At 41.8% G+C, this 25,956-nt stretch overlaps 1 protein-coding gene and 1 long non-coding RNA gene across 4 annotated transcripts in view; one reads left to right on the top strand and one right to left on the bottom strand.

Annotated features, from left to right (window-relative positions):
• Nucleotides 1-1,940: 1,940 nt before the first annotated feature.
• LOC122669029 lies at nt 1,941-21,329 on the bottom strand. The gene is made up of 3 exons (XR_006333953.1): nt 21,001-21,329; nt 17,026-17,032; nt 1,941-1,974 (listed from the first exon to the last, which is right to left on the bottom strand). It is a non-coding gene; the product is annotated as an uncharacterized LOC122669029 (long non-coding RNA).
• Nucleotides 3,715-25,956, top strand: part of LOC122669028 (transcription initiation factor TFIID subunit 4b-like) — a 43,690-nt gene continuing 21,448 nt past the window's right edge. Inside the window, exons 1-5 of one of the 3 annotated variants that reach the window (XM_043865642.1) lie at nt 3,715-3,807; nt 3,935-4,040; nt 23,673-24,223; nt 24,332-24,427; nt 24,538-25,527. In XM_043865642.1, the coding sequence (XP_043721577.1) occupies nt 3,769-3,807; nt 3,935-4,040; nt 23,673-24,223; nt 24,332-24,427; nt 24,538-25,527 (1,782 nt within the window). In that variant the 5' untranslated portion in view covers nt 3,715-3,768. Of the gene's footprint in view, nt 3,808-3,934; nt 4,041-23,672; nt 24,224-24,331; nt 24,428-24,501; nt 25,528-25,956 lie in introns of all 3 variants that reach the window. The other 2 variants (XM_043865643.1, XM_043865641.1) reach the window with 2 other exon arrangements.

Genomic DNA, 25,956 nt, shown 5'->3' with positions numbered 1-25,956 from the left:
GCCACAAATTTTTGCATGGATCCTCTCTCTCCAAGCTCACTGTCACTGACTCTTCATCAACTTTTGATGGTCCCACAGCCAACACTGTGGGAGAAATAGGTATGATTCAGCAATTGGTTTGTGAAAGAATTGAATAAAATGGAAGTGAGAGAGAGGGTGAGGGTATCCCTTACCTTAGCTCAATAATAAGGCTTCTCAGGCTCTCCTTCTTCTTCAAATTCTTCTCCTTCTATTATATTTCTTCTTTATTTCTCTTCTCTCCCAAACAATTTCAACAGAAAAAGGGGTTTTAGAGGTGAGGTTTTGTTTTATATTGTAAGTGACCTAAGGGCCTGTTTAGCCAGGGGGTCCATTTGCCCAAACTGGTTTATTTTTAGATTCTCGTGTACACGAGTCGATACGCGGGTCCCACTCAACACAATCGTCGGAGAACTACATCTACTAATATTTAAAACATGACAACGAGGTACCCAACATGCGGCACCGGGCCCCATACTCATGAGACAGGGATTTGACCAGTACAACACTCAAGCTGATGGGAGTGGTCGACCCAACATCGACCTGAGTGTGTTTCTTTGTTGATTCAGTGTCGAATTACCCCGATTTCTCATGCCTTCGCATATTAACCTTCCCTACATATTTCTTAGGTTTGATAGGTTATATAATTGAGTTGCATTGGACAATTAAGGAGCGTCACTTACTGCAAGCTGTACATCTGGTTGTGAACTATACAGTTGTATGGAGGAGGTATTCGTCTCCTAACCGATGTGTAAAACTTCACCACCGGGGTTTCTTCATTTCTCTCAATCACTAGGTCAATGCCCAACTGGGGGTCCATTTGCCCAAACTGGTTAATTTTTTTATTTTTGTGTACACGGGTCGATATGCGGGTCCCACTCAACACAATCGTCGGGGAAATACATCTACTAAAATTTGGAATACGACAATGAGGTCCTTGACACGCGGCACCGGGCCTCGCACTCATGGGACAGGGAGTCCAGTACAACACTCAGGGTGATGGGAGTGGTCGATCTAGCATCGACCTGAGTGTGTTTATTTGTTGATTTAGTGTCAAATTACCCCAATTGCTTACGCCGTTGCGTATTAACCTTCTCTACATGTTTCTTAGGTCTGATATGCCTAGTAATAGAAAGACTGGCAAGTCCGGGCAAACTAGGGTACCTAATACCTTCCTCGGATCGTAACTTGATTCGTACCCAGACCAACAGACCATTTGTCCCCCAAAAGGACGTTAGCATGAGAGTCATTATAGTACAATTTTTGGGTCCTAGACCCTCCTCTAGGTAGCGACTCCCTACATTCAACTCACCTCTCTCTTTCCCCCTAAACAAGAAGGATGAGGTGGAGGACATGTGGCGACCCCCCGCCATGTCATTATCCTCACACCGATCAGGGTGACGATTCAAGGCATAAAGCATAGTGAAGAAGAAGAGGAGGAAACCAAAATATAAAACTTTGAGGGGTTCCAAAGGATCCAAATACGACCATTTGGGGAGTGGGAATAGTTGTATAAAAAGGACTAGGAAAGGGCAATGGAGGAGATGATGCAAGATGAATTGGACTCAAGGACCTTAGTCTCCAAGAGACATTAGAGGGGGGATTTGGAAGACTTGACCCGGGAACGAATATCAGATTGTTTGACCGTGGAATTGAGGCCACATACATTCTAGATGGTCCAAGGGATCATGAGGAGGACTTGGGGTGGGGGTGGGGGTGGGGGTGGGGAGGTAACTGATAAACCCAATATTGTATGGACCAATCAGGGGCTGCCATGTGTCATAAGAAGAAGCTATCATAGACCCAAAAGAGATCCAATGCAGAACGCAACCACCAGGGTGCGGCCTCCATGGCCCGGGCGCGGCCTCCCTTAGGCGCGGCCTCATCAGGTTCCACACCACAGATTGAACCGCTACATCTAGGCTGCGATCCACAGCCAATGCAGACATGCACCACCTCCAGGACTCTAAGCCACTGCCTAGAGGACATGTCACCAGGACGGACTCAAACACTCTGAAGGTGTTATCGATCACCTCACACACGTACCTATCCATCAAGGATCCCAACATGACTGGGACACTCCCTGTTTTAGGGAGATGACCAACCATGGAAGAGCCCCGCCACACAGGGTCTCTATCCACTTCAAGGCACCCTCGCCATCAAACTGGGACTCTCCACTATGCCATGCACAACTATAAAAAGGAAGGTACTCTACCCCATAAAGGGATCTTGAATTCTATTCACTCAACTGTTTTGCTCAGAGAGATCTAACTTAGGCATCGGAGAGTCCTAGGCCGGAACCACAGCGGTTCTCCTTTGTCATCCAGGGTCTTTTGCAAGTTACGACACTTGAAGAACTGTTGAGCGATTTCTTGATGCAACAGTAACCAAACCATGGAGGAGGAAAAATGAGAAGTAGGGGGAGTGCTTCTGGGACAAAGACGATATTCATTGAGCGGGAGTAGCAAACTAGGGGAGAAGGTGGGTGAAGAGAAACTTTATTTGGTAGGACAGCCCAGAGAGACGGTGAGGGGAGATGGATGGAAGAAGGGAAGGAAGAGAACGAAGAAGTAGTGTTGTGAAGACTAAAGAGTACCCGAGGGAAGAAAAAGATGAAGAGTCGGTTTAGGTTCAGGTGGGGAAACCGGTTTGGGTTCAGGTGTAGGGGTGTCTATGGGTTTGGTTGGGCCGGGCCTGCCCTAAACCCTGACCCGACCCTAGAGGCCTTAACCCTGACCCTGACCCTGACCGGACCCTGCCAGGGTTGGGCCGGGTCGGGTTGGTCCTGATTTATGGCACCGTCCACGTGTCTCATTAGACCATGTTTTTGTAACATAGGATCTCAACCTGTGGGACAACTAATAAATATGTTGAAAAAAATAGCGTGTGTATAGACTTTCTCTCTACAATTGTAACGGTGTCCCCTCAATAGGCCTGGAAGCTTATAGGGGCTACAACTAAATAACAATCATGTCAGTGACTCTTTTTACGGCCCTGATCAAAATAGTAGATGATCTACTCTTTTTATGGGTTCCCACTTTATGATGATGACAAAGCTAGTAGTTATCTCTCTACAATTCTCTTTTGTTTTTTTTTTCCTGTTTTTTTTTTTTTTGTAAAGAAAATACTTATATTAAGTATATAATATATATATATGTAATATTATATACTTATAATTAATACAGGGTCGGGTCAGGTCGGGCCGGGCCGGGCTAGGCCCAGGATCTAAACCCTGGCCCGACCCGACCCTGCCAGGGTCAGACTATAACTAAACCCAAACCCGCCCTCAGGGTTGAAAAATCAGGGTCGGGCTCGGGCCGGGCTCAGGGCGGGTTCGGGCCAGCCGGGCTTTATTGACACCCCTATTCAGGTGGAGAAGGGGAGTGGCCTTGTGGGTTAACCTGGCTAGAGAGAAAGATTGGGAAATAAGTTGGGTCGGGTTAGGAGAGTACGTGGGTGTAGGGGATTGGGTCGGGTCATGGTTAACAAGGGCATAGGGGGTAAAGCCGTGAGAGATAGGAGAGGTTGGGTAGGCGTTCAGGGGGTCAGGGGAAGAAGAGGAAGTCTGGTAAAAAGCAGTCTGGGGTTTGGATAAAATCGCATTTTGCGATTGAGGAGGTGGGGATAAGGGGCGACAAGGGGAGCTGACGGAGGTGGGAATGAGGTCATGGGGTTTGGATAATATCGCGGATTGTGATTTCTGAAGGTGGCAACATCTAATTTAACGTAGTAACTGTGGAAAGGATTAAAATGGATCCTTCCATCATGAAGCTCCTTGAAGATGACGAGGTTATTGATCTCTCATAATCAATTTCCCCCTTTTTTTTAATTAAAAATTGAAATTATTTACCTATGTTGCATAGTTCATTGCTGGTTGTTATTGAAAATCCGTTATTTTCTTTTCAAATATTTGCAGGATGAAACCATGCATTCTGGTGCAGATGTAGAGGCGTTCACTGCTGCCTTGAATAGAGACATAGAGGGTGGTACCTCCACTTCTCAGCCATCAGATCCAGAAAATGGTACCTTCACTGTTGCTACTATACATACCTATCTCCTCGAGTGTTTTTGTGTCACCTGTTCATGTGAACAATGGCAATGGTCTTCTTAAAAAAGAGTGAAATAAATAAATAATTTGTTATGATGAAGAACAAGGGTGCTGTTGCAATCCAAACAAAAAAAAAAAAAACACCAAAAGGTCTAGCCTGATGGCAACACATCCAATTAAATGCTTACATAACTAGTGTCATAATAAGTTCCACTGTAAGTGAAACTAGGACTGTTAGATGTGAAGCATTTTATAAAGGACAAAGAAACCTTGGGTTATTATCAGGATCATTTTGGGAAATTATTGTAACGAGTCATCAGAAAATTGTTTTTAAAGAGCCCACCATGGAAGTGTCATTTATGTACAAAGCACAAGATGTTATCAGAAACCTTGGGTTATTATCAGGATCATTATGGGAAATTATTGAAACACTATTGTAACGAGTCATCAGAAAATTGTTTTTAAAGAGCCCACCATGGAAGTATCATTTATGTACTAAGCACAAGATGTTGCGTGTCAGGATAATCAATTTATGTAAAAAAGAACTATTTTTTTCTTTCTGAAAGTGCTTAAGAAGAACAGAAACCTCTCAAGCTCAATGGCCAACCAGTTTGTTAGTCATTCCATCTTTAACAAACAAGTACAAGAATTGATTGCATCAAACACTCAGAGACCATTTAGTTATATAATTTATGTTGATAAACGCTTCCTAAGAGACCTGACACTCTAGAGATAAGACATGCATGATTATGTACACACCTCCTTAAGCTATACATTTGAAGATGAAAAAATGAAGTTTCAAGTAAGCAAAACAAGCAGAAAGAAACTTTATGGTCATTCTCAGTACCACATGTAGAAAATTCCAAAAATTAAGACCCTTGTGAGCTGCCTTATCCCCAACTCATTAGAAGTTGACATAGAAAATGTTTGATGCTGGCATGAAATAGAGGTTTTAAATGAGATGCGTAACCCAGTGTTTTACATCATGTCGTAAGAACATGAGCCCTGTAAATACCCCACTCCTTGAGAAGATAGAGTTCTCTAGAACCTCAGCAGTTGTGTTGGCGAGAATCTTGTACCCTGACTTGGTAGCCAGTAATGCAACGGTCCCTTTCCTTGATATATCCATGAAAGGAGATTATTGCTGAGACGTGTCTTTGTCAATATTTGCCATCTGGAGACCAGCCCAATTTGCATGTCAAAAGGCATGAAGTTATAATGAAGAAGATCTTATAAGTAGACGAAACTTTGCTTTATACGGTGGCATGCTTTGTCTATCTTCCAATGCTTAAAACGAGTTCATGGGAAACTTTTACTGGTTTGCAAACATATATTGGGCCTTGTGAAGTTTGATATTGCAAGCCCCCAACATTGAAAGTGGCATCACCAAGTAGGTCACAGTTGAACTTGGAGAACTTGGTGGAGGATGAGATCGGAGTTGAGACATGCTTTGGAGCAATCAGTCTTTGTCTGACAAAGGATATCCAAAAATTTCGCCGAGACTACTCGAGTATTTTTGCTGACAATGTTAAGGCTCTAGGAACCATGGTAGGCCTTAAATCTGAAAGACAATGCGATTGTTAAATATCTTTGATTAGAAAATCAAGTTCCCAAATCATGAGGTAGCTGATCAATTTGAACAGTTATGTAGATGTATTAACACAAAAGGCATGATATGAGTCATGTGACCATTTGTGGGGATCAGAAACTGTATTCACATTAAAAGACCATGAAAAGCTGAACATTCAAGTTTAGGCCATGGCTTTGGACTTGGTTCTTATGTGGAATCCACTAGGACATATCAGCTGAATTATTCAATCCACCATACAAGGCAAGAAATATTCGGTTTCTCCTTTCTCAAGTTTCCAAAAGTGCTGAAGATATTCGGTCCTTTAGTTTCCTTTCCTCAACCTTCCATTTTTGTATGTTTCCATAATCTCACAATGCTATGTATGGTAGGAGTGGTGCTGAGAATCCCTCTTGGGATTGCTCAACTCATGTAAATAAACATTTCATATCACATGTAACACTTTGAGGTTGAATCAATGAAATCACAGCAAATATAGAACTCGATCTGATATGGTATTAGAGCAGGCAGTGTCTCCACCGAGCGCAGCCCTCCTCCACGGTTCCCACCCACTCCAGCGTCTCCTCTTGTGGTGATCACCAGCAGCACCTTCCGCTCAATGGCAAACAACGACAGCATCTCCCCCCTTCTTCTAATGCCCCTCCTACACCCATCATCCCCACCGATCTAAACAACCCAGCTTCCCTTCCATATATTGCCATCTTTTTTTTGGTTACCTCACCGCCGACCATTCCCCATGCTCACCTCCAAAAATTTTTCATTTTGGAAAACCCAGTTAGAACCTTTTCTTCAAGGCCAAAACCTCTATGGCTACCTTGACGGAACTCTACCCTGCCCAACCGATGCCGCTGGTGCAGCCATGTGGCGCCAACAGGGTGCTATGATCCACCGAGCGCAGCCCTCATTGATTCCTTGTCCAAAGAAGTTTTCCCTCTCATTATTGGGAAAACCGCAAGTCAGTCAATCTGGGAAACCTTATTGAACGCATATGCCTCTGCCTCTACTACATGTGTTCTTTCCCTCCATCTTGCGTTGCAAGACCTTGTTCACAAACTTGAAGAGTCCATTTCCTCTTTTTGACATCGTGCCAAAGCCATCTCCGATGAACTTGCTGCTCCGGGAGCTCCACTTTTCACTGCTGACTTCAACATTCCTGTTTTTCGATCTTTACGATCTGAATTTCGTGAGGCAATACAAACCTTGATGGGTTGACCCACACTAGTATCGTATGATGAATTACACTCGATGCTCCTCAGCTATGAGTTCATTCACAGCTCTTCTCTAAAGAAGCTGTCGCTCGTTGATGCATCCAGCAGTACCCGCTCTCCCACCGCCAATGTTGCTACTCATGAGTCATGACACACAACAAGGTTCTCAAAATGAAGGCCATCCCCCATCATCTGACTGCAATTCCTTCAGAGGCCGTGGTGGACCCGATGGACATGGATGTGGGGGTCACAGTAATCAACAGGGCCGCCTATGGTGTATGCCTTGCAATCATTCCAACCATACTACATCCAATTGCTATTATCGCAACCAAACCTTTGTTCCCCTATCACACCTATCCCTCCCCCTCACCGCTACCATCCTCTCTACTTTGGCCGAATCCTTCCACTACTACCCCACCCGCCTACTTTAACCAACCCTACCCTTCCCCCACCTACCTGGTATCCTGACACTGGTGCTTCTTACCATGCCACACCATAGTTGTTAAGGCGTTGCCTAGTCATCCAGGCGTCTTTCTCTCGCCTTGATTTCTGGTGTCGCCTAGGTGCCGCCTTGCCGCCTTGTTGGTTTCGACTTGGTTTTTAGCCCCTTTCATCGCCTTGGTTCGCCTAGGCGCCTTAACAACTATGTGCCACACCTAACCTCCAGTCCCTCTCCTCATATGACAACTATACAAGCATGGATCAGCTTCACGTTGGGAATGGTAAGGGGCTTCCTATCACTAATACTGGTACTGTTGCCATTAATTCTTCAACTTGCTCTTTCCATCTTTCTAATGTTCTTCGTGTTCCTAGTTTAAATAAATCTCTTCTTTCTGTCAATCGTTTCTCTAAGGACAATAATGTTTATTTTGAATTTCACCCTTCTTGTTTCTTTGTCAAGGACCCGACCACTAGGCGTACTCTACTTTCTGGTTCGAGTAGAGGAGGGTCTACACTCTTCCAATGCCATCTCATTCTCCAACTGCCAATATTGCTAAGCGTACTACATGTGACGGTTGGCATCAACGCCTTGGACATCCTCTTGAACGTGTTCTTTACCAAATAGTTCCTAGTCATCAATTACCTTGTTTTTCTTCAAATTAGTCTACTTTGTACGGCCTGCCAACTTGGTAAGACCAGTAGGCTTATTTACAAGACTCTTCCCATCGTAGTTTTTTTCCTTTGGATGTAATTTTTATGGTCGTTTGGGGACCCTCTCATTTTGTTTCAGTTAATGGTTTTCATTATTTTTTAATTTTTGTGGATGATTGCACTCGCTACATTTGGTACTATCCTCTCACCCATCATTCTAAGGTTTTTGGTGTTTTTAAGAAATTCTAAGCGCTTGTAGGGTGTCAATTTGATAGAAAAATCAAAGCCGTTTAATCTGATTGTGGGGGGGGGGGGGCAAATATCAGATTTTTCCTAAGTTCTTTGACCAAATAAAGATGCACCATCGCCTTGCTTGTCCTCAGTCCTCACACTCATGAACAACAAGGGTCGGTTGAGAGGCGTCATCGTCACATTGTGGAAATTGGGCTGACCCTTCTTGTGCATGGTTTAGTACTTCATCAATATTGGCACTTTGCGTTCGAGACGACAGTTTACCTTATTAACTGAATGCCATCCCGTGTTATTGGTGGTAAATCTCCGTTTGAACTTGTTTATAATCGTCCCCCGACTACTCTTTTCTTCGTACTTTTGGTTGCTTATGTTTTTCATTTATTCAACCATAATAACTCACATATAATGCAGTTTCATTCAACTCCTTGTGTCTTTCTTCGCTACAGCCCTTCTCATCTAGGATATAGTTGCATGGACACGGTGACTCATAAGATTTATATAGCAAGACATGTTCGGTTCGACGAATCCTCTTTCCCCTTTCGTACAACTGGCTCCTCTATTTTGGGGCCAATTCCCTCATCGCCACCACCATCCCCATGGGGGTTAGTACCTGCTGTCACTATGAGGGCTGAGCCTCCACGGCCAACAACCAATGTCGACCACCACCCTCCCCCCATGTGGCACCTCAACCTCCAGCTCTCTCCCCTTCACCGAATACCTTTCCCTCACCCTCTCCTCCCCCCACCTGAATCTGTGCATTGGCTGATCTATATAATCAGCCGGACCCACCACCCAACACTCCAGAACAGCCATCACCCACACCTGCACCTGATCCCATCCCAAATAGAACCCATACCATGACCCTACGCAATCGCAAACATCCCCACGCCCTTCATTCTCAAGTGATCAACGAGCCCATTGAACCAACTTGTTATACATAAGCGAAGAAATACCTTGAATGGCAGAATGCAATGGATGAGGAATTTAATGCTCTTATTCGCAATGGCACTTGGAATCTTGTTCCCCCCAATCCCCGTTTTAATCTTGTTGGTTGCAATTGGTTCTACAGGATAGAACGGAAAGTTGATTGGTCCCTGGAGCGCTATAAAGTTCGTCTTGTTGCCAAGGGGTTTCACCAACAATAGGGTATTGATTACACGGAGACGTTTAGTCTTGTTGTCAAGCCCACTACAATCAGGACCGTTTTATCACTTGCTGTTACTCATGGATGGCCCATCCGTTAACTAGATGTCCATAATGCGTTCTTGAATGGTGCTCTCCATGAAGAAGTCTACATGGTTCAGCCACCTGGTTTCGAGGACACCTCTCACCCTCACCATGTTTGCAAATTGCGACGGTCTCTATATGGGCTAAAACAGGCACCCAAGGCGTGGTTCCATCACCTGTCTCAGTTCTTACTTCAGTCCAGATTTCGTGCATCACAGATGGATCATTTTCTATTTATATTCAAGCAAGGCTCCATCACAACCTATGTTCTTGTTTATGTAGACGATATACTGGTCACCAACAGTATGACCTCCCATGCATAGTACAAGATCTCGGCGAGATCTCGAAAATATCTCGGTTTCTTGAAGTCTCGAGACGAGACGGTAGGCGATGTAGGATTTTTGCAAGATCTTGGTATCTCATGGAGATCTTGTGGTATATCTTGATCTTGGTTCGACTCGGGACCAAACCAAGCTATAAAAAGGCAGACGCTTGGAGAGATTTTGACCTTAACTTGAAATCTCGCCTCTGTTTCACCTCTCTCGCTCTGTTGTGAAGGAAAAACACTTGGAGGTGAGGGTTTTGGTGCTTTTTTTTGTGGCAAATCTCACCTCAACTGCAAATTAAAGCTTGGAGATTCAAGATTGAAGCTTCAACATCAAGAGAGGGAGTTGTACACTTACACTTGTATTTGTTTAATCTATGTCTCTTTCAAAGTTTCTAACAATTATTGACAAACCGTCAAACCATCATCATGTATGATTATGAATATGATGATGCCTAATGCGTAAATGGTTTATGGTTTGATGTCTTTTAATTCCAAATGCTAAATTAAGTTGTTTTATACCTCTACTGTAATTATATGTGTTTTAAATATTGTGTGGAATAACCTAGGGTAGAGCTCACCTACGCTATAGACTACCAACCAAGGCTAAGAAGTCAAAGTACCATTTTGGGTTTGAATTTGTTAAAATTAAAGCTTCCATTGTGTTTAGAAGGCTTAAAATAGGGTGGACGTCAAGTTTCAGGACCTATCTTGGCCATATGGCCACCGAAACGCACCACCAAGTCAAGACGGGAAAAAATATACCAACTCGCCAAGATCTTGGCAGAACTCGGTTTCATGGCCTGGTGAAACCAGGGGCAAAACCGAGACTTAAAACCTTGCTCCCGTGTCACTACATTGCTTACACAGCTGTCCAGTGAATTCTCTATCAAAGACCTTGGTCCCTTACATTTCTTCTTGGGCATTAGAGCAACACACCATTCTAAGGGTCTTCTACTGACTCAACAACGGTCTATCTCTGACCAACTGCAGTGGGCTGGTTTGACAGAGTGCAAGCCTGTTCTCACCCTGTCTCCACCATGTCCAAAGGATCAACTTTATGGGGTGCACCTTTTCATAATCCAACTCAGTATCAGTCCATTGTGGGTGCCCTGTAGTACATAATTCTTACCTGACCGGATGTAGTATTCGCTATTAATTGGGCCTGCCAGTTGCACTCATGGCTTTCTTGTTGACAAAAGGTCTGGGCACAATCTTCAGGCCTACTCTGATGCTGATTGGGCAAGTGACTCTGATGATCGTAAATCCACAGGCGGTTATGCAATTTTCTTGGGCAATAATTAGATATCCTGGTCTTCTCGCAAGCAACAAACTGTTGTCTGTTCTGCGACGGAATCTGAGTACAAAGCATTAGCGGATGCAGCAGCCGAATTGACATGGCTTACCTCACTATTCCATGAGCTAGGCATTGCCCTTCCTGGACCACTCATCCTTTGGTGTAACAACATTGGTGCAACGTATTTGTCAGCAAATCCAGTCTTTCATGCCCGTACAAAGCACGTTGAGATTGACTTTCACTTTGTCCGGGACAAAGTCGCTAAACGGGATTTGGTTGTTCAATTCATCTCGACTGCAGATTAGCTAGCAGGCGTCTTCACAAAAGGGTTGCCATCTCAATGGTTCCAATTTTTACGGGACAAGCTAAAGATCTGACCCGTCGAATCCTCAGCTTGAGAGGGTGTATCAGCCGAATATTTCATGCCACCATACAAGGCAAGAATTATTCGGTTTCTCCTTTCTCAAGTTTCCATAAGTGCTGAAGATAGTCGTTTTGTTAGTTTCCTTTCCTCAACCTCCATTTGTGTATGTTTCCATAATCTCACAATGCTATGTATGGTAGGAGTGGTGCTGAGAATCCCTCTTGGGATTGCTCAACTCATGTATATAAATAGTCCATATCACATGTGACACTTGAGGTTGAATCAATGAAATCACAACAAATATAGAGCTCGATCTGATAGGGCACTAGTGGCAGCAACAGATCTGAGCCATATGTAGAGCACATGGAGCGGCTGGAAGAGAGCACCCATTGGGTTTGCAGTTCTTTTTTTAAAATAACTTCCTATATGAGATAGGAACCAGTTTAGGAATTTTATTTTTAACTGTTTCATTTGGTCCCAGTGATGCAATCTAAAAATTCAGATTAAGGATCTCAGATGCAAGTAGGCCCAATAATCAAATCTGTAATCAAATCTGAGATAAAGGAAGCAACTGCGTTGTCAAGGGAAGAAATCAGATTGATGGAAGGGGGAGGGAAGAGAGAAGAGATTGATCTTCTTGGGAGAAAGAAGAAGAGAAGAGAACAAATCATATTTGGGATACCAATCCCGTATGCATTGCTCAACAGCACCGAAATTCTTTAAAAAAACTCATATTCATTACTCAAATCATCTCTAATTGATGGGGATATATTACATCATATAGACCTAAAATTCTTAATTTGACTCATAAAAGGACTCCTAATCACTCTAATACACTCAATAAAGTAAATAAGCTCAAAACAGAATTCTATCTAGCTATTAAGTATCCTAATCTAACTCAAATACTCAATTTTACTACTAATCCCGTGCACTAACATTATCCTCACTTTACGGGCTTATAAATTAGGCCCATTACATCAATATTCCAAAAATAAGAAGCCTAAGGTCTATAGAACCCAATCATGGGCCAAAATAAAGTTTTATGAGGTCCAATTGACCCAATTGGACAATCTTAACTGCATCACCCAGACTTGAGTCTGGTAAGGTTTGTTACTGTTGCTTGATTACGTTGTAATATCAGTTCTGTCCAAACACAGAATATAATTTGTCTGTATTTTGTTTTAAGTTTTGAAGTTATAGTCAAAGTAGGAGTAGGAACTAGAAACTACGATGGACGTGGTGAATTGGAACAGCAGGGAAGTGTCAAACAAGTACCACACCCAAATACCAATTAGAAGAAAATAGAGAGAGAATAGGAAGAAAAAGATCATAGAGTTTAGTGCAATCTACAACTAGCATTAGAAATTAAGGCTCCACTACAAGAGCTACGAAGGGCAATAACTCAACTTCAATTCAAGAAAGCAAGTAGCAATTTACCTATATAGTTTGTCCCACATCCTTGCTTTTATATCGGCTATAACGCTTTGAAAAATAGAACTCCCCTGATTTTGTAATACCCAAAAGTTGATTTCCTCTTTGAGCAAAACAGCACCCTTATAAACCTTAGATTCTCTAACTTACTAAGCACCAAAAGTTCACCAAAAGTTCTATGAAGTCTTTCTAATTTTCAAACCTAAGACTAGAGCTTACTGCTTTTGTTTAAATTTATCAACTTTGCAATACCTGTGTGATGTAGATCGATGGTGGTTGAGAGAAGAGAACAGCAACCGGTCCAGGTTCATCCCCCCATCGACCCAGCTTATTTGGGGAAGATATTATCTATTGGGCAGCAGTTAAAGGTTATTAATTTCCAGAATATTGAAGTGGGCCCATGGCCAATGCGTGGAGAAAAGTATAGAAGATTTGACAGCTTGTATTAATGCTATATTTTAGGGAAGTCTTGCTCCTTGCGTGGGGGATTTTATTAGCTAAAGATTAATTTCTATTTATAAGGTTGTTTTATGTAATTGGTAGTTTCCTCTTCTAGGACTCTTAGTTTGTTAATTAGATTGGGATTGGCATACCATTTAATTAGTTTCTATTTAGGATAAAGTTCAATTTGTGAGGGATTCCTTTCCACGCAAGGAAGGCACATTTTATGTAATCGATCTGAAGTTTATAAATAAAGAAGAATAGGGCTGAAACAGTCAAGTCGAGTTTAAAAAAGAAAAAAAAAAAGAGAAACCTTATGCTGGTTTTGCTGTGAGAGGCAGTGGCTGTGAGAGACAGTTGCTCGGAGAGAGAGCTACAGCGAGAGGCCGTGGGTGAGAGACCCGGGAGAGAGTGGGATACTCAATCCAATCCTATCCTTCTTCTCTATTTTCTATTTTCTTCTTTGTTTCTATTCCGGTTTTTATTTCCCTGCAAATCTGAGATCAACTGAGGTTCCAAACTACTGCTGGGATTTATTCCTTCAATAGAAGATTTCATGCTACCATAGTTGCCTTATTGAAGAAAGCATCAAAATACCCTGTGGATGATCTTCTTCATTGAAGAGTTTATGATCCTCCTTTAGTTTTCAGTTACAGAAATAGGACCTCTGAAGTAGAAATTGAACTAAAACTCCCTATAGGATTTGAAGTTCTAAAAGTAAAAATCTTGATGTAGTATGACACCCCCTTAGTAAATTGGCCATAACAATTCCCAAAATAGTTTGGATTTGCAAGATTTTAGTCTTATCGGAAAGGTTACTGAATTAGCTTTTAGATTGCATCAAAATTAAGCAAAGGAACAAGTTTGACTGTCCTAAAATAGCTGCAAAAATAGGTGACAAATATGGATGCTTCTTGCAAGATGGAACTATGCTCACGTTCTTTGCTTTTTCTTCCATGCTTGTGCATCTCCACTTCATGGGGTGGGGTAAAGTATTGCATGAGCCTGAAGGTGCTCCTGTAATTGATATTTGTTCAGAAGTTAATGAACAATTGCCATTCTTTTGTTGCTGGTTTGGTTTTGTTTGAAGTCTTTGGAAGGTTGAAGCTTACAGTTTCCAAAGGTTGAAGCTTACAGTTTCCAAAGGTGTGAAACTTTGCGCCCCCTCCCTCCCCTTTTTTTTAGTTCTTTATTTTGCTTGCCTATTAAAGGGCATGAGGGACATGGAGATTTTTGTGTTTCAATATTCTTATAGGTTAATATCATGCTTCCTTTGTGTGGAGAATTGAGAATAATGGCTTGTGACTAATTGATCACAACCCCTCTTTATTTATGATAGGCGAGGACATTCTAGAATAGGTACAAGGACATGAATACCCCTAGGACAAATATACCCTTGAACCCATTTTACAACACCCCCTCTCAAGTTGGTACATAAATGTCAAATATGCCCAACTTGCTAACTATGGATACAAATTTTTTACTATTGATACTCTTAGTAAGAATATCGGCCGACTGATCTCCAGACTGAACAAATGGAATGCTTATTACTCCTCCAGCTTCTCCTTGATGAAATGACGATCGATCTCAATATGCTTGGTACGATCGTGTTGCACTGGGTTATGAGCAATACTTATTGTTGATTTGCTATCACAGTATAGGCGCATAGGCAGCTCTACAGGACCACACAAATCACGAAGAAGTCCTTGCAGCAAAAGGAGCTCACAAATACCATGGGCCATAGCCCAAAATTCTGCTTCGGCATTGGATCGAGCAACCACAAATTGCTTCTTGCTCCGCCAAGTTACTAAATTTCCACCGACAAAGGTGCAATATCTAGAAGTAGACCTCCTGTAGTCTTGACTTCCTGCCCAATCTGCATTAGTGTAGCTAAACTAGTGAGTGACCTTGGGAAGAAAAGAGAACACCTTTCCCATGAGTAGACTTCAAATATCTCAAGATCCTGTATGCTGCCTCTAGATGAACGGAGTGAGGATCATGCATATATTGGCTCACAATACTAACAACAAATGCTATATTAGCCCGTGTGTGTGTGACAAGTATATCAAACGACCAACCAGTCTTTGATAGCTGTCTTTATCCACAGGATCTCCATCTTTACCCTTTAGATGAGTATTTGGTTCCAAGGGGGTATCTGCAGGCATGGTACTAAATCTCGTTTCGTTCTTTCGGTCTGACCGAAATTTCCGAGATACCGAAATTTCGTCGAAATATGGTATTTTTCTGTGGGTGTAAAATGCCAAAATAACCGAGATTTCCGAAATTTCCGAAACGAGATGACCGAAATTTTCGAAATATTCGAAATATTGCACGTGACTTTTTCAATATCTCGCGATATATCGTGAGTCCACGATATTTCGTCGATATCTCACGAGATATCGTCGAAATATGGTATTTTTCCATTTCGGATTGGTATCGTATCTCGGACAGCTCGAGATATACGAAATTTGGCGAAATATTGCCGAAATTTCGCGAGATTTTGAACTATGTCTGCAGGCTTACACCCCAACATTCCTGTTTCAAATAATAGGTTAAAAGTATACTTCCGTTGTGAGAGGAAGATACCTTGAGCAGAATAAGCGATCTCTATCCCAAGGAAATATTTGAGTTTTCCTAGATCCTTGATCTCAAGCTCTGTCCCCAAATAGGTCTTCAACTTACTTATCTCATCAACATCACTTCCAGTGATGAGTTGATGACAATATCGTCTACATAAACAATCAACACTACGATGTGCTGATCTCTCTTCTTGATAAACAATGTATAGTCAGTATCACTTTGTTTGTAGCCAATTGACACCATCACTCTATGGAAACATCCAAACCAAGCTCTTGGTGACTGTTTTAGACCGTATAGAGCCTTCTTGAAACGACATACTTTGCCCTGGGTTTCTTTAGCAGCAAGACCCGGAAGAATGTCCATGTATACCTCCTCCTCAAGCTCCCCATGAAGAAAGCCATTCTTCACATCCAGTTGTTGAAGATTCCAGCCTTGGTTAGCTATACACGAGATGATAACTCTGATTGCATTCATCTTTGTGATTGCAACAAAGGTTTCTTGATAGTCGATCCCATGTGTCTGAGTGAATCCTCTAGCAACCAGTCTAGCTTTATATCTTTCCACTGTCCTATTTGCCTTGTGTTTGATAGTGAAGACCCATTTGCAACCAACTGATTTCTTTCCTGGAGGAAGACTCACCACATCCCACGTATCCCAGTGCCCTCATTTCTTCATTCATTGCGTCTTTATGGGATGCTGAGTACAAGTTCTACGGGGTTTACGAATAGCAATTCGTAAATCTAGATTATCCAAATGAGACTTACCAAGAGAAGTAGTGAAGGACTTGGATCAGAGAGCAACGATTGGTTAGGTGCAGTGGTGGTGGTATTGTTGCTTCTGTTTGTGCTACGTTCCTCTGTTAAAAACCTTCAAGGTACCTAATTTCCCAGTCTCTCCCTGGACCTGAGATTGCTTCTATTCCTGCCCCATTATTCCATCTTCGAGTTCAACTGAAGCGTCTTCTACCATGGGAACATCAAGAGAAGTAATCAAAGGCATCCCTTCACTTGTAGACTCCCCTTAAAGAGGAGCATGAGATGGAAAATACGCCTCTGTCTTCTGAAAAACATCCATAATGACAAGCAATTTTCTGGAGGGAGGATGGTAACACTTGTATCCCTTCTGGGTCGTAGAATAACCCAAAAAAATGCAACACAATCCCTTGGGATCAAATTTGTCATGAACGTGGTTAGCAAAAACAACACACCCAAAAACCTTAGGAGGCACCACAAAAGTTGAAGAACCCAATAACACTTCAACAGAGCAGCGGGATGGCAACACTAGAGAAGGCAACCGATTAATAAGGTATGCTGCCAACAATATAGCATCACCCCATAAACAAAGGGGGGGGGGACATTCATGGCAAACATTAGTGATCTGGCTACCTCCAAGACATGTTGATTCTTCCTTTCGGCAACGCTATTCTGAGCGGGAGTGTCCACACAACTCGTCTGGTGGATATTACCATGGTTAGACAGATTTCTTTGAAATGAGCCATCAACATATTCCTTCCCATTTTCCGACCGGAGTATCTTCACCTTGGCATCAAATTGGGTTTGAACCATTTTGTGGTGTAATTGAAAACAGGAAAATACATCACTCTTCTGGTTCATAAGATAAACCCAGGTGGTACGACTAAAACATTCTATGAAAGTTACAAACCACCTATAACCAGAAGTACAAACACAACGGGATGGACCCCATACATCAGAGTGAATTAAACTGAAAGGAACCAAACTGCGATTATCTAAAATAGGATAAATTGCCCTAGTTTACTTTGCAAAAGTGCAAGCATTACAAACAAAATTATTGGTATTACAAGTTTTCACTAAGTTGGGAAATAAATAGATAAAATGCCTAAAGGAAGATGGCCCAAACGACGATGCCACCGAAGGAATTCAGCCAATGCAAAAGCAGACGAACCAGACTGGGAAACCATTGCCGATGAAGAACTGTTAAGCAAGTAAAGACCACCAGCCACTTTACCACAACCAATTGTATTTCCCGTCACTAGTTCCTGAAAAAGACAACGATTAGGAAAAAGAGTTACTTTGCAATTGAGGTCCCATGTAAGACTATTAATAGAAAGTAAGTTAGTAGTACACTTGGGAACATGCAAAACGGAAGATAGGGATAGTGATGGAGTGCATTAATGTTACCCTTCCAGAAACGGAGGAAAGAGAACCATCAGCCACACGAACTTTGGTATTACTTGATAAAGGAGTGTATTGGAAAAATTGAAGGGGAGAACCAGCCATGTGACCACTAGGCCCTGAGTCAATTATCCAAGAATCGGATATGATAGTGGAGCTATGGCCACAAGAAAAAAAAAAAATACCTGGGTGGTCAGAAAAGGGTGACGGTTCAGAATTCCTTGGCAGGGAAGTGGCCGAAGCTGCAGATGGAGCCGATGAAGAAGATGAGTCCAACCGAGTCACTAGGTTATGCAGAGTATGGAGAACTTCCTGAGAAATAGATTGGTCAGCAACAACGGTGTCTTCAGATGAAATATGATGAGCTCTGACAGAAGAAGGACGACTTTGTGCAGGACCTCGAGTATCTGCAGGTCGCCCATGCAATTTCCAACACTTTTCATTGGTATGCCGGTCCTTGCCACAATAATCACACTTCACAGGAGCCCGATCAGAAGTAGGATGATCACCTGTACCACCAGAGAGTCCATCACGAGATGAATTTTGAGAACTGGTGTAAAGGATTGATCGTTCCTGAGAAACTGGGTGAACCATGGCATTACGTCGACTATCCTCTAATTGCACCATGGCATAAGCCTGCTCAAGTGTTGGAAAGGGATCCCGATTCAGGACATGAGCCCATATTTGATCAAACTCAATGTTAAGTCTTGCGAGAAAATCGAAGACACGAAGACCATCTTCCCGTTTTTTAGAAGTAGTAGCATCAGTCTCACAGGTAAAAGATCCGTAAAAATCTAACTGTTGCCACATGCTACACAAAGTGGAATAATATTGAGAAAGAGATAACTCCCCTTGTTTAGTAGCATGGATCTTCTGGTGAAGTTCATAACATTGGGCAATATTACCGACCTGGGAATACATGTCTTTGGTTATCTTCCAAATTTTGGCAGCAGTGTCAAGAAGTAGATAGCCCCCGACTATGGTAGGATCCATGGAGTTGATGAGGTAGGACATCACTAGAAAATTTGAAGTCATCCATTTGTCTTGAGTAGGACCAGCAACGGTAGGCATAACCGCATAACAGCAACTCAGATAAGAAATCCGGAAAGACCACGAGCACCAACGGCAAGGTAGCAAGATCGTGCCCACATCAAATAATTGCTCCCATTTAATTTAATGGAGCTAATAGGGAATGGAAGAAGATCTTGTTGATTGACTCCTTCCTGTCCAGTAGATGTGGAGATCTCGGAATCACTCATGGTTGCTGGTCAGAGAAAGATCACCAATACATTAACACAACTTGGATCCAAAATAAAATCAGACCATGGAATGGTCAGAAAACATCAACCACTGAAGGGCGAAATAAAATCAGACCATAGAATGGTCAGAAAATCCCTTGGCGGGAGAAAAACTCACCGCCAAGGGTGAACCGAGAGATAGAGATGAGGGTGAAAGGGCCTTTAGAAGAGGGCGGAAGAGGTAGAAGAAGGTGGCGGAAGTGGTAGGTGGTGTAAGAGGTGGCGGCGGTGACTGGTGAAGGAGGCGGTGGTGGTGGCTGAAACTGAGAGGAAGAGAGAAGGAGAAGGCGGAGGGTGGTGGAACCTGGTGGTGGCTGCGGCGCAAGAAATGAGAAAGAAGAAGAGAGAGAGAGAGACGGCGAGAAGGGATTAGGGCTTCACAAAGAGAACCATTAGGGTTTGGATCTCGATGTGGATCCCCGCTCTGATACCATGTGGAGAATTGAGAATAATGGCTTGTGACTAATTGATCACAGCCCCTCCTTATTTATAATAAACGAGAGAACATTCTAGAATAGGTACAAGGACAATAATAACCCTAGGACAAAAATACCCTTGAGCCCATTTTACAACACTTTGTAATGTAGTATTGAATTTGAATGAGCAAAACAGTAGGCAAACAAAATCTTTTCACAGAGAATATAATCCAGACTTAAGAGAAATCAAATTAAACAAATCAGATGGTCAAACAAGGCTGAAACTGAGATCAAGTTTAACAAATAGCGTAGGGAAGACTTGCTGAAATTTTGAACCTAATCAGATAGCCAGATCAGCAAATATGCTAAGTCCTAGCAGCAATAGGACTAGGGTTAAAACAGTAAAATAGCTAATTGAATTAGGGTTTGAAGGTGAAGATAGGTTGCTGATTTCAGATATGAAATTAACCTATAATCAGTAGCTACATAGGTTCATGAAATCAGAATCAGAGTTCAGATGTAAAACAGGGTTTAACAAGGTAAAGGGAAAAATAGAGATTTCAGTTCAGCAGCCAAATGGCTGGTCAGAATTGAGTGAGATTTGCACCAAGTTCTCGAGTTAGGGTTTTTAAGATTCAATCCAAATTTCAGCCAAATCCAATGACTGATTTGCTTGATCTCAAAAAAAGTGCTACGTATGATCTTCTATAAAGTAGGGTTCTAGTTGCAGGAAAATAGAAGAATACTTGTTAATAGATAAAGAAGATGATGGAATAATAAGAACAACAGAATGATACCCGCAAGGTGGTTCGATTGGATCAAACACCAACTTACCTTGATCGCACACAAGGGGTTCCTTGATCAAACATAAGGGATCTTCAATGGACAAGAGAGCAGCAAAAACAACAACTTCATTTAACAAATTCGTGTACAATTCTTTCCCCCCTTACAAACTTATATAAAGACTCAAAACACTGAGAAGGAAAGGCCTAACCCAATCCTTAGCTAATAAAGTAACCTAAACTGACTAGGAAACTAACTCATGACATAGTCAAACTTTAAGTCCTAACATGCCTATGACTTAAAGATTGATGTGGACCCCACTAATTTAATAACTCACTAAAGAATTAATGGTGGGGGGGGGGAGTAGGGAAAAAGGGAATATCAGAGTTGCAGGGGAGAAGGGAAATCGCATAAGAAGAAGGGGGGGGAGGGAGGGAAGAAGAGTGCACACGCACATCCACACAAGCTTCTCAAACCACAATTCAACTATTCCATTGTATTCAATCTGATTTCTAATTGCACAGTTACATGTACTTAAATAAAAAAGAAATCCAACACGAAAAGGAAACCTACTCTAATTTGGAAACTCAATTTAATTAGAAAAATAAATCCTAGTAGCTATCTCCTATTTAAGCTAGCAAAATAAAAGATTGCATGTTAATTCCCAATATAGAAATAAATAAAAATCCTAAAATATCCTACTAGCCAAAAACCCAAATTGGATCTGGTTCATCTCTGCTTGGATTCTCAAACGGGTTTGGGTCGGTCCAAGGTAGTGCACCTGCATCAATTCCCCCGGTTGTCGAGAAAAACTCTCCCATGAGTTTTGTAAAACGAGAGAATCAGCACCACTCGATAGACATCCACAAACATCGGCTTTGATGGGGCGATGATCCATTGCATTTCATGATCAACCGTCACAATCTTCTGATGGTCGTTAACAAACGACATCTCTTCGATGGGAATCTAATTGTAGGATTTCACAACTAAAATGGAACCGTCGATCAATTCTTCAACCGCAACCTTGACCGGATCATTCACTTTAGCTTGATCGTCACATTCGTTGTCCATCTTTGATCCGTTTTCGGAAGATTCTATCATACTTGACATCGAATCATAGAAGCAGTTTTTACTATTGGAAAGGTCCTGAAAACTTGTATTCAAATTAAAAGTTCTGTTTGCAATTTATGGAACCCATCTCTAATCAAAAGGAGTAAATCGAATCTCGCTCAACCTCCGTCAAGTAGTGGGTTTATGATAACAATGGCAGAATTATAATTTATTGGACTGCAAACTAAAGAAAAAAAAAGAAGGCTAGTGTAACGTAGTGGTGGGAAGGGGTAAACTTGGAAGAAAATAAAATAAGTTTAAAAGGAATAAAGGTGGGACATGGGAGCTATGGGAAATAACTAAAATAAATAAGTTAAAAGTAAATAGAAAGCTAAAGAAAGGGTGACGTGAAGAGGGTGAGGGGTAAGATTTGGAATTAGAGTTAAGAAAACTTATCATTGAATTGTCCTGGGAAGGAGTAGAAGTCGAGTTGAGGTTGTCTTCTGCCAGTGAACAACCAGCTGAAAACCTGCGGAGGAAACAGTAGAGAGTTCGACTTCATCAAGGAGAGATTGCAATTTCAAAGATGAACGTCGGTGGAGGAGATGACTGCGGCGAGGAAGAGGAACCAAGTATGTAATAATTTTTGTTTTCTTTTCTCTGGATTCTTTGTCTCTCGCTCCCTTTTTTGTTTTTTCTGCTACTGGTGGAACCCTAGAGGGGGGTATGTTACCGCAGGAAAGAAGGGGGAAAAAAAAGAGGATGTTGGGAGGGGGTTTTTTGCTGCAGGAATGATTGGGTTTCAGTGGATGTCGAAGGGAGGGGGTGGGTTTAGGTTTCAGTGGGTTGGTGAGCAGAGTTGATTTCTTTTTATTTTTTTTGTTGCTCGCGGTTACAGTGGGGGTAGTTCACCGGAATGAAATCAAAGATGGGGTTTCAATGAATCGAAGGAGAGGAAGAGGGGTAGGGGTAGGGGTGCTGCGGAAGATGGGAAGGAGATGGGGTACTGGTGTGATGGTAGACAACAATCGAGAAAAAGAATTTATGGAAGGAGAATGGGATAAGAGACATTGTTAGGGAAGGAGATGGATCCTTCGGCTCTGATACCAAATTGGTGTGGGGGGTGGGGGGGCAGTTGGAAAAAAGGGAATATCAGAGTTGCAGGGGAGAAGGGAAATCCCATAAGAAGAAAAAGAAGGGTGGGGGGTGAAGGGGGGAAGAAGAGTGCACACGCACAATCACTTTCTTGAGCAAACTATCAATTTCAACTTTCGATATTCAATTCTATTCAATCTGAGTTCTAATTGCACGGTTACATGTACTTAAATAAAAAAAATCCAACATGAAAAGGAAACCTACTCTAATTTGGAAACTCAATTTAATTAGGAAAATAAATCCTAATAGCTATCTCCTACTATCAAAATAAATGATTGCATGTTAATCCTTAAATAGAAATAAATAAAAATCCTAAAATATCATACTAGCCCAAGAGTAGGTTAATCACGAGTCAACTTCCAATGCCTCATGCATTATGGGGAACTTATCATCCACTACCTCTTTCATTTGTATGTTTCATCAGAGAGTTGGGCATGTGAAACAGATATCTTCAGTCTTCACATCATGAGAGGTAGGTTGTTGAGAAAGATACAAAACCATCTTTGGGAGACAGTTTGGTTGATTGGAGATCTATTGAAAGTGGCACGGTCGACATCTATGCATAAGAAAACAGCGTCTCTACATCATCTTGACTCTTGAGTTGGAGTCCTGAGATATGAGAGTAGGTTAATCACGAGTCAACTTTTTGTTATTCATTTACCTTTGTTGGAAGGTGTTATTCCAGATTACATTTATCATCTTACCAAGATTGGATTCTTGTGAACAGTAATGTTAACTAAGGTTTGCAATCAAAATGCACTAATATTTTGCCATCTCTCCTATAAAATAAAGCAAAAATCCTATACGAATATAAAACTTTTTGACTAAACATCTTTTAATTTATGGTTCTTATTATGTTGTTCTAATATGATTGTGATATAGATTTTTCACAAGAATAACTTGGTGCTGGTGCATTTTTCATAATATGCATAACCTGAAAAAGCAGCGATCTTGTCCCATGCTGGCAATCCTGCATCCAATCAGCTGGTTCCCCAATGGCATAATTCCAATCAAGAAGAAAATGTCACCTCCCAAACTCATCAAGAAGAACCAAACAATATGCAGTCACAAGTCCAGCATTCAACTGAAACAGTGCTGATGCAGTCTGGATCTGGTGCTGAGAATCAGCAGCAGCAAATTGTTAGCTCACAAGAACACAGTGAACTCCCTATGCAACAGAAACAATCAAATGATGATCAGCAACAGCAGCAGGTGGAGCAAAACTCCCTCCAGATGTCTCAGAAAAATGGAGCCCAAATTTGTGAACAAAGTCCTGGTCACTTGCCCGAAAAGGAGAGAGTGCCGCTGGTAAACAGCCAAAATCAATACCCAAAATTACAAAAGATGAACAATCAAATTACACTTTCTGCAGACATTGCAAATAACCCAAATTTTCGTGGTAAACAAGTACCATTTGCTTTGTTGATCCCAAATATAATGCCGCACCTTGATGAAGACCGAGCTATGCAGCTTCAGACACTTTTTACTAAATTGAGGGTGGGTATTTGGCGTACATTTGATCAACTATTCGTCATTGCTTGTTTGGAATAATTTGGTTCTATTATTTCTTATCCTGAATGTTCACTTCCATCACTTTATTCCTAGAAAAATGAAATCAACAAAGAGGGCTTTGTCCGGGCTCTGAGAACTATTGTAGGGGATCATATGGTCAAACAGGCTGTAGCAAAAGTCCAGATGCAGGCAAGTGGTTAATGGCTCTAATTTAGTTTTCTAAGTTTAGCATTTTCTATAACTAACCATATACGAAATTTCAGGAACTAGCCAAAGCTCAGTCTGCCCGTAACTCACAGACAGGACCCCATCAGTTTCAGTTACAGTCTCAAGCTTCTTTGCAGCACCAGCATCAGCCTCCACAGCAACAGCATCCACAGCAACAGCAGCAGCAGCTGCAACAACCCAAAATGACAAATGCACAACAGTTCAGTGATCCACAATCATTTACTCAACTTCATCAGAAGGGACAAAAGTCTTCCACTGACCTATCTCAGATTCCAACTTCAACAACTCAAGGAAAAAATGATTCAAGCTTTCCTACCACAGAAAGCAGCTCTCAGAAGTCCAGAGAGACGGAACATCAGTCAGATTCACCAGGAATGCATTTGAGCCAAACATCTTCTGCCAGCATGAGCTTGGTCAATCAGGAAAAGGGGCTCTCCTCCATTCAAATCCAAGGGATTAACAAGCAGCAGCAGCAATTGCCCCTTCCACACACATCTTTCCCAATGTATGGGACCATGGTGGGCAATTATCATTCTACTCATGCATATTCAGGGCCATCTATCAGTGGTGCAACAACTTCTCTTAAATCACAAACTCAAGATTCACAAATGAGGCAAGTTCCGCTTCATCAAGGCATGGTTTCAAATCAGTTAGGAGGGGCAACCCAGCCCATGAACATGATGATTATGCCTAAATATGAGATGCAAAACTCTCTTACTGAGCCCAAGAGATTGCAAGGTGGAACTCACTCGACAAGCCATTCAACAATGCAACAAAATCCAGCTCAGTGGCAATCATCAGTGAGTGAAGAGCAAAAAGGTGGTGCTTTGTCATCAATGGCTTATGTGAAGCAGGAATTAGTTGATCAGACTGCTGAGCAGCAGCAAATGCCCCAATTGTCAGCTTCCCAAGGTTCATCTTCTTTAGTTCCTGTACAGGTTGACCAAGAGGAAACCACAGAAAAGCAGGGGGCTAGAATTCCTTTCTCAACATCTACAAATGCAGTGCTTTCAAATTCAGCTTCGGGTTCCATAGCAACACCAATGGATGCTACTCCGCCGGTATGCCTTGCTTTTGTAACCACAAATTTTTTGCTCTTATCTGATGTGTGGATCTTGACATAATGATTTTTCCCCTTTATTTTCTTTTGACAACGTCTTAGAATCTATTGATTAGACATGTCTGAAATCTCAAGCCTTCATCCTGAAATCCAAATAAAGATCTTACTTTACTTGGACCACTTTTTTAACCGAAGGGAGATAAAGACTAAGAAACTTGCTTGCTAATAGCTCTGGATTGTATCTTGTTTTAGATGCTTATAACCATAAAAACTAGAAAAGCTTGGAATATGCAATCTGAAAGCAAAGATGTCGTTATGGGTTTCATCTGAGAAGCCTGTTAAAGAGCATTTAAACGTAGGTAAACTAAAAACAATTCAAGTATGAAATGGTTGATTTAAGCTTGTGATTTTCTTTTCCAAACTTTTCATG

The sequence above is a fragment of the Telopea speciosissima genome, chromosome 7 (genome assembly GCF_018873765.1).
Source record: "Telopea speciosissima isolate NSW1024214 ecotype Mountain lineage chromosome 7, Tspe_v1, whole genome shotgun sequence".
In the NCBI taxonomy this organism is placed as follows: Eukaryota; Viridiplantae; Streptophyta; class Magnoliopsida; order Proteales; family Proteaceae; genus Telopea; species Telopea speciosissima.
This window is presented reverse-complemented; position numbering and strand designations above follow the sequence as displayed.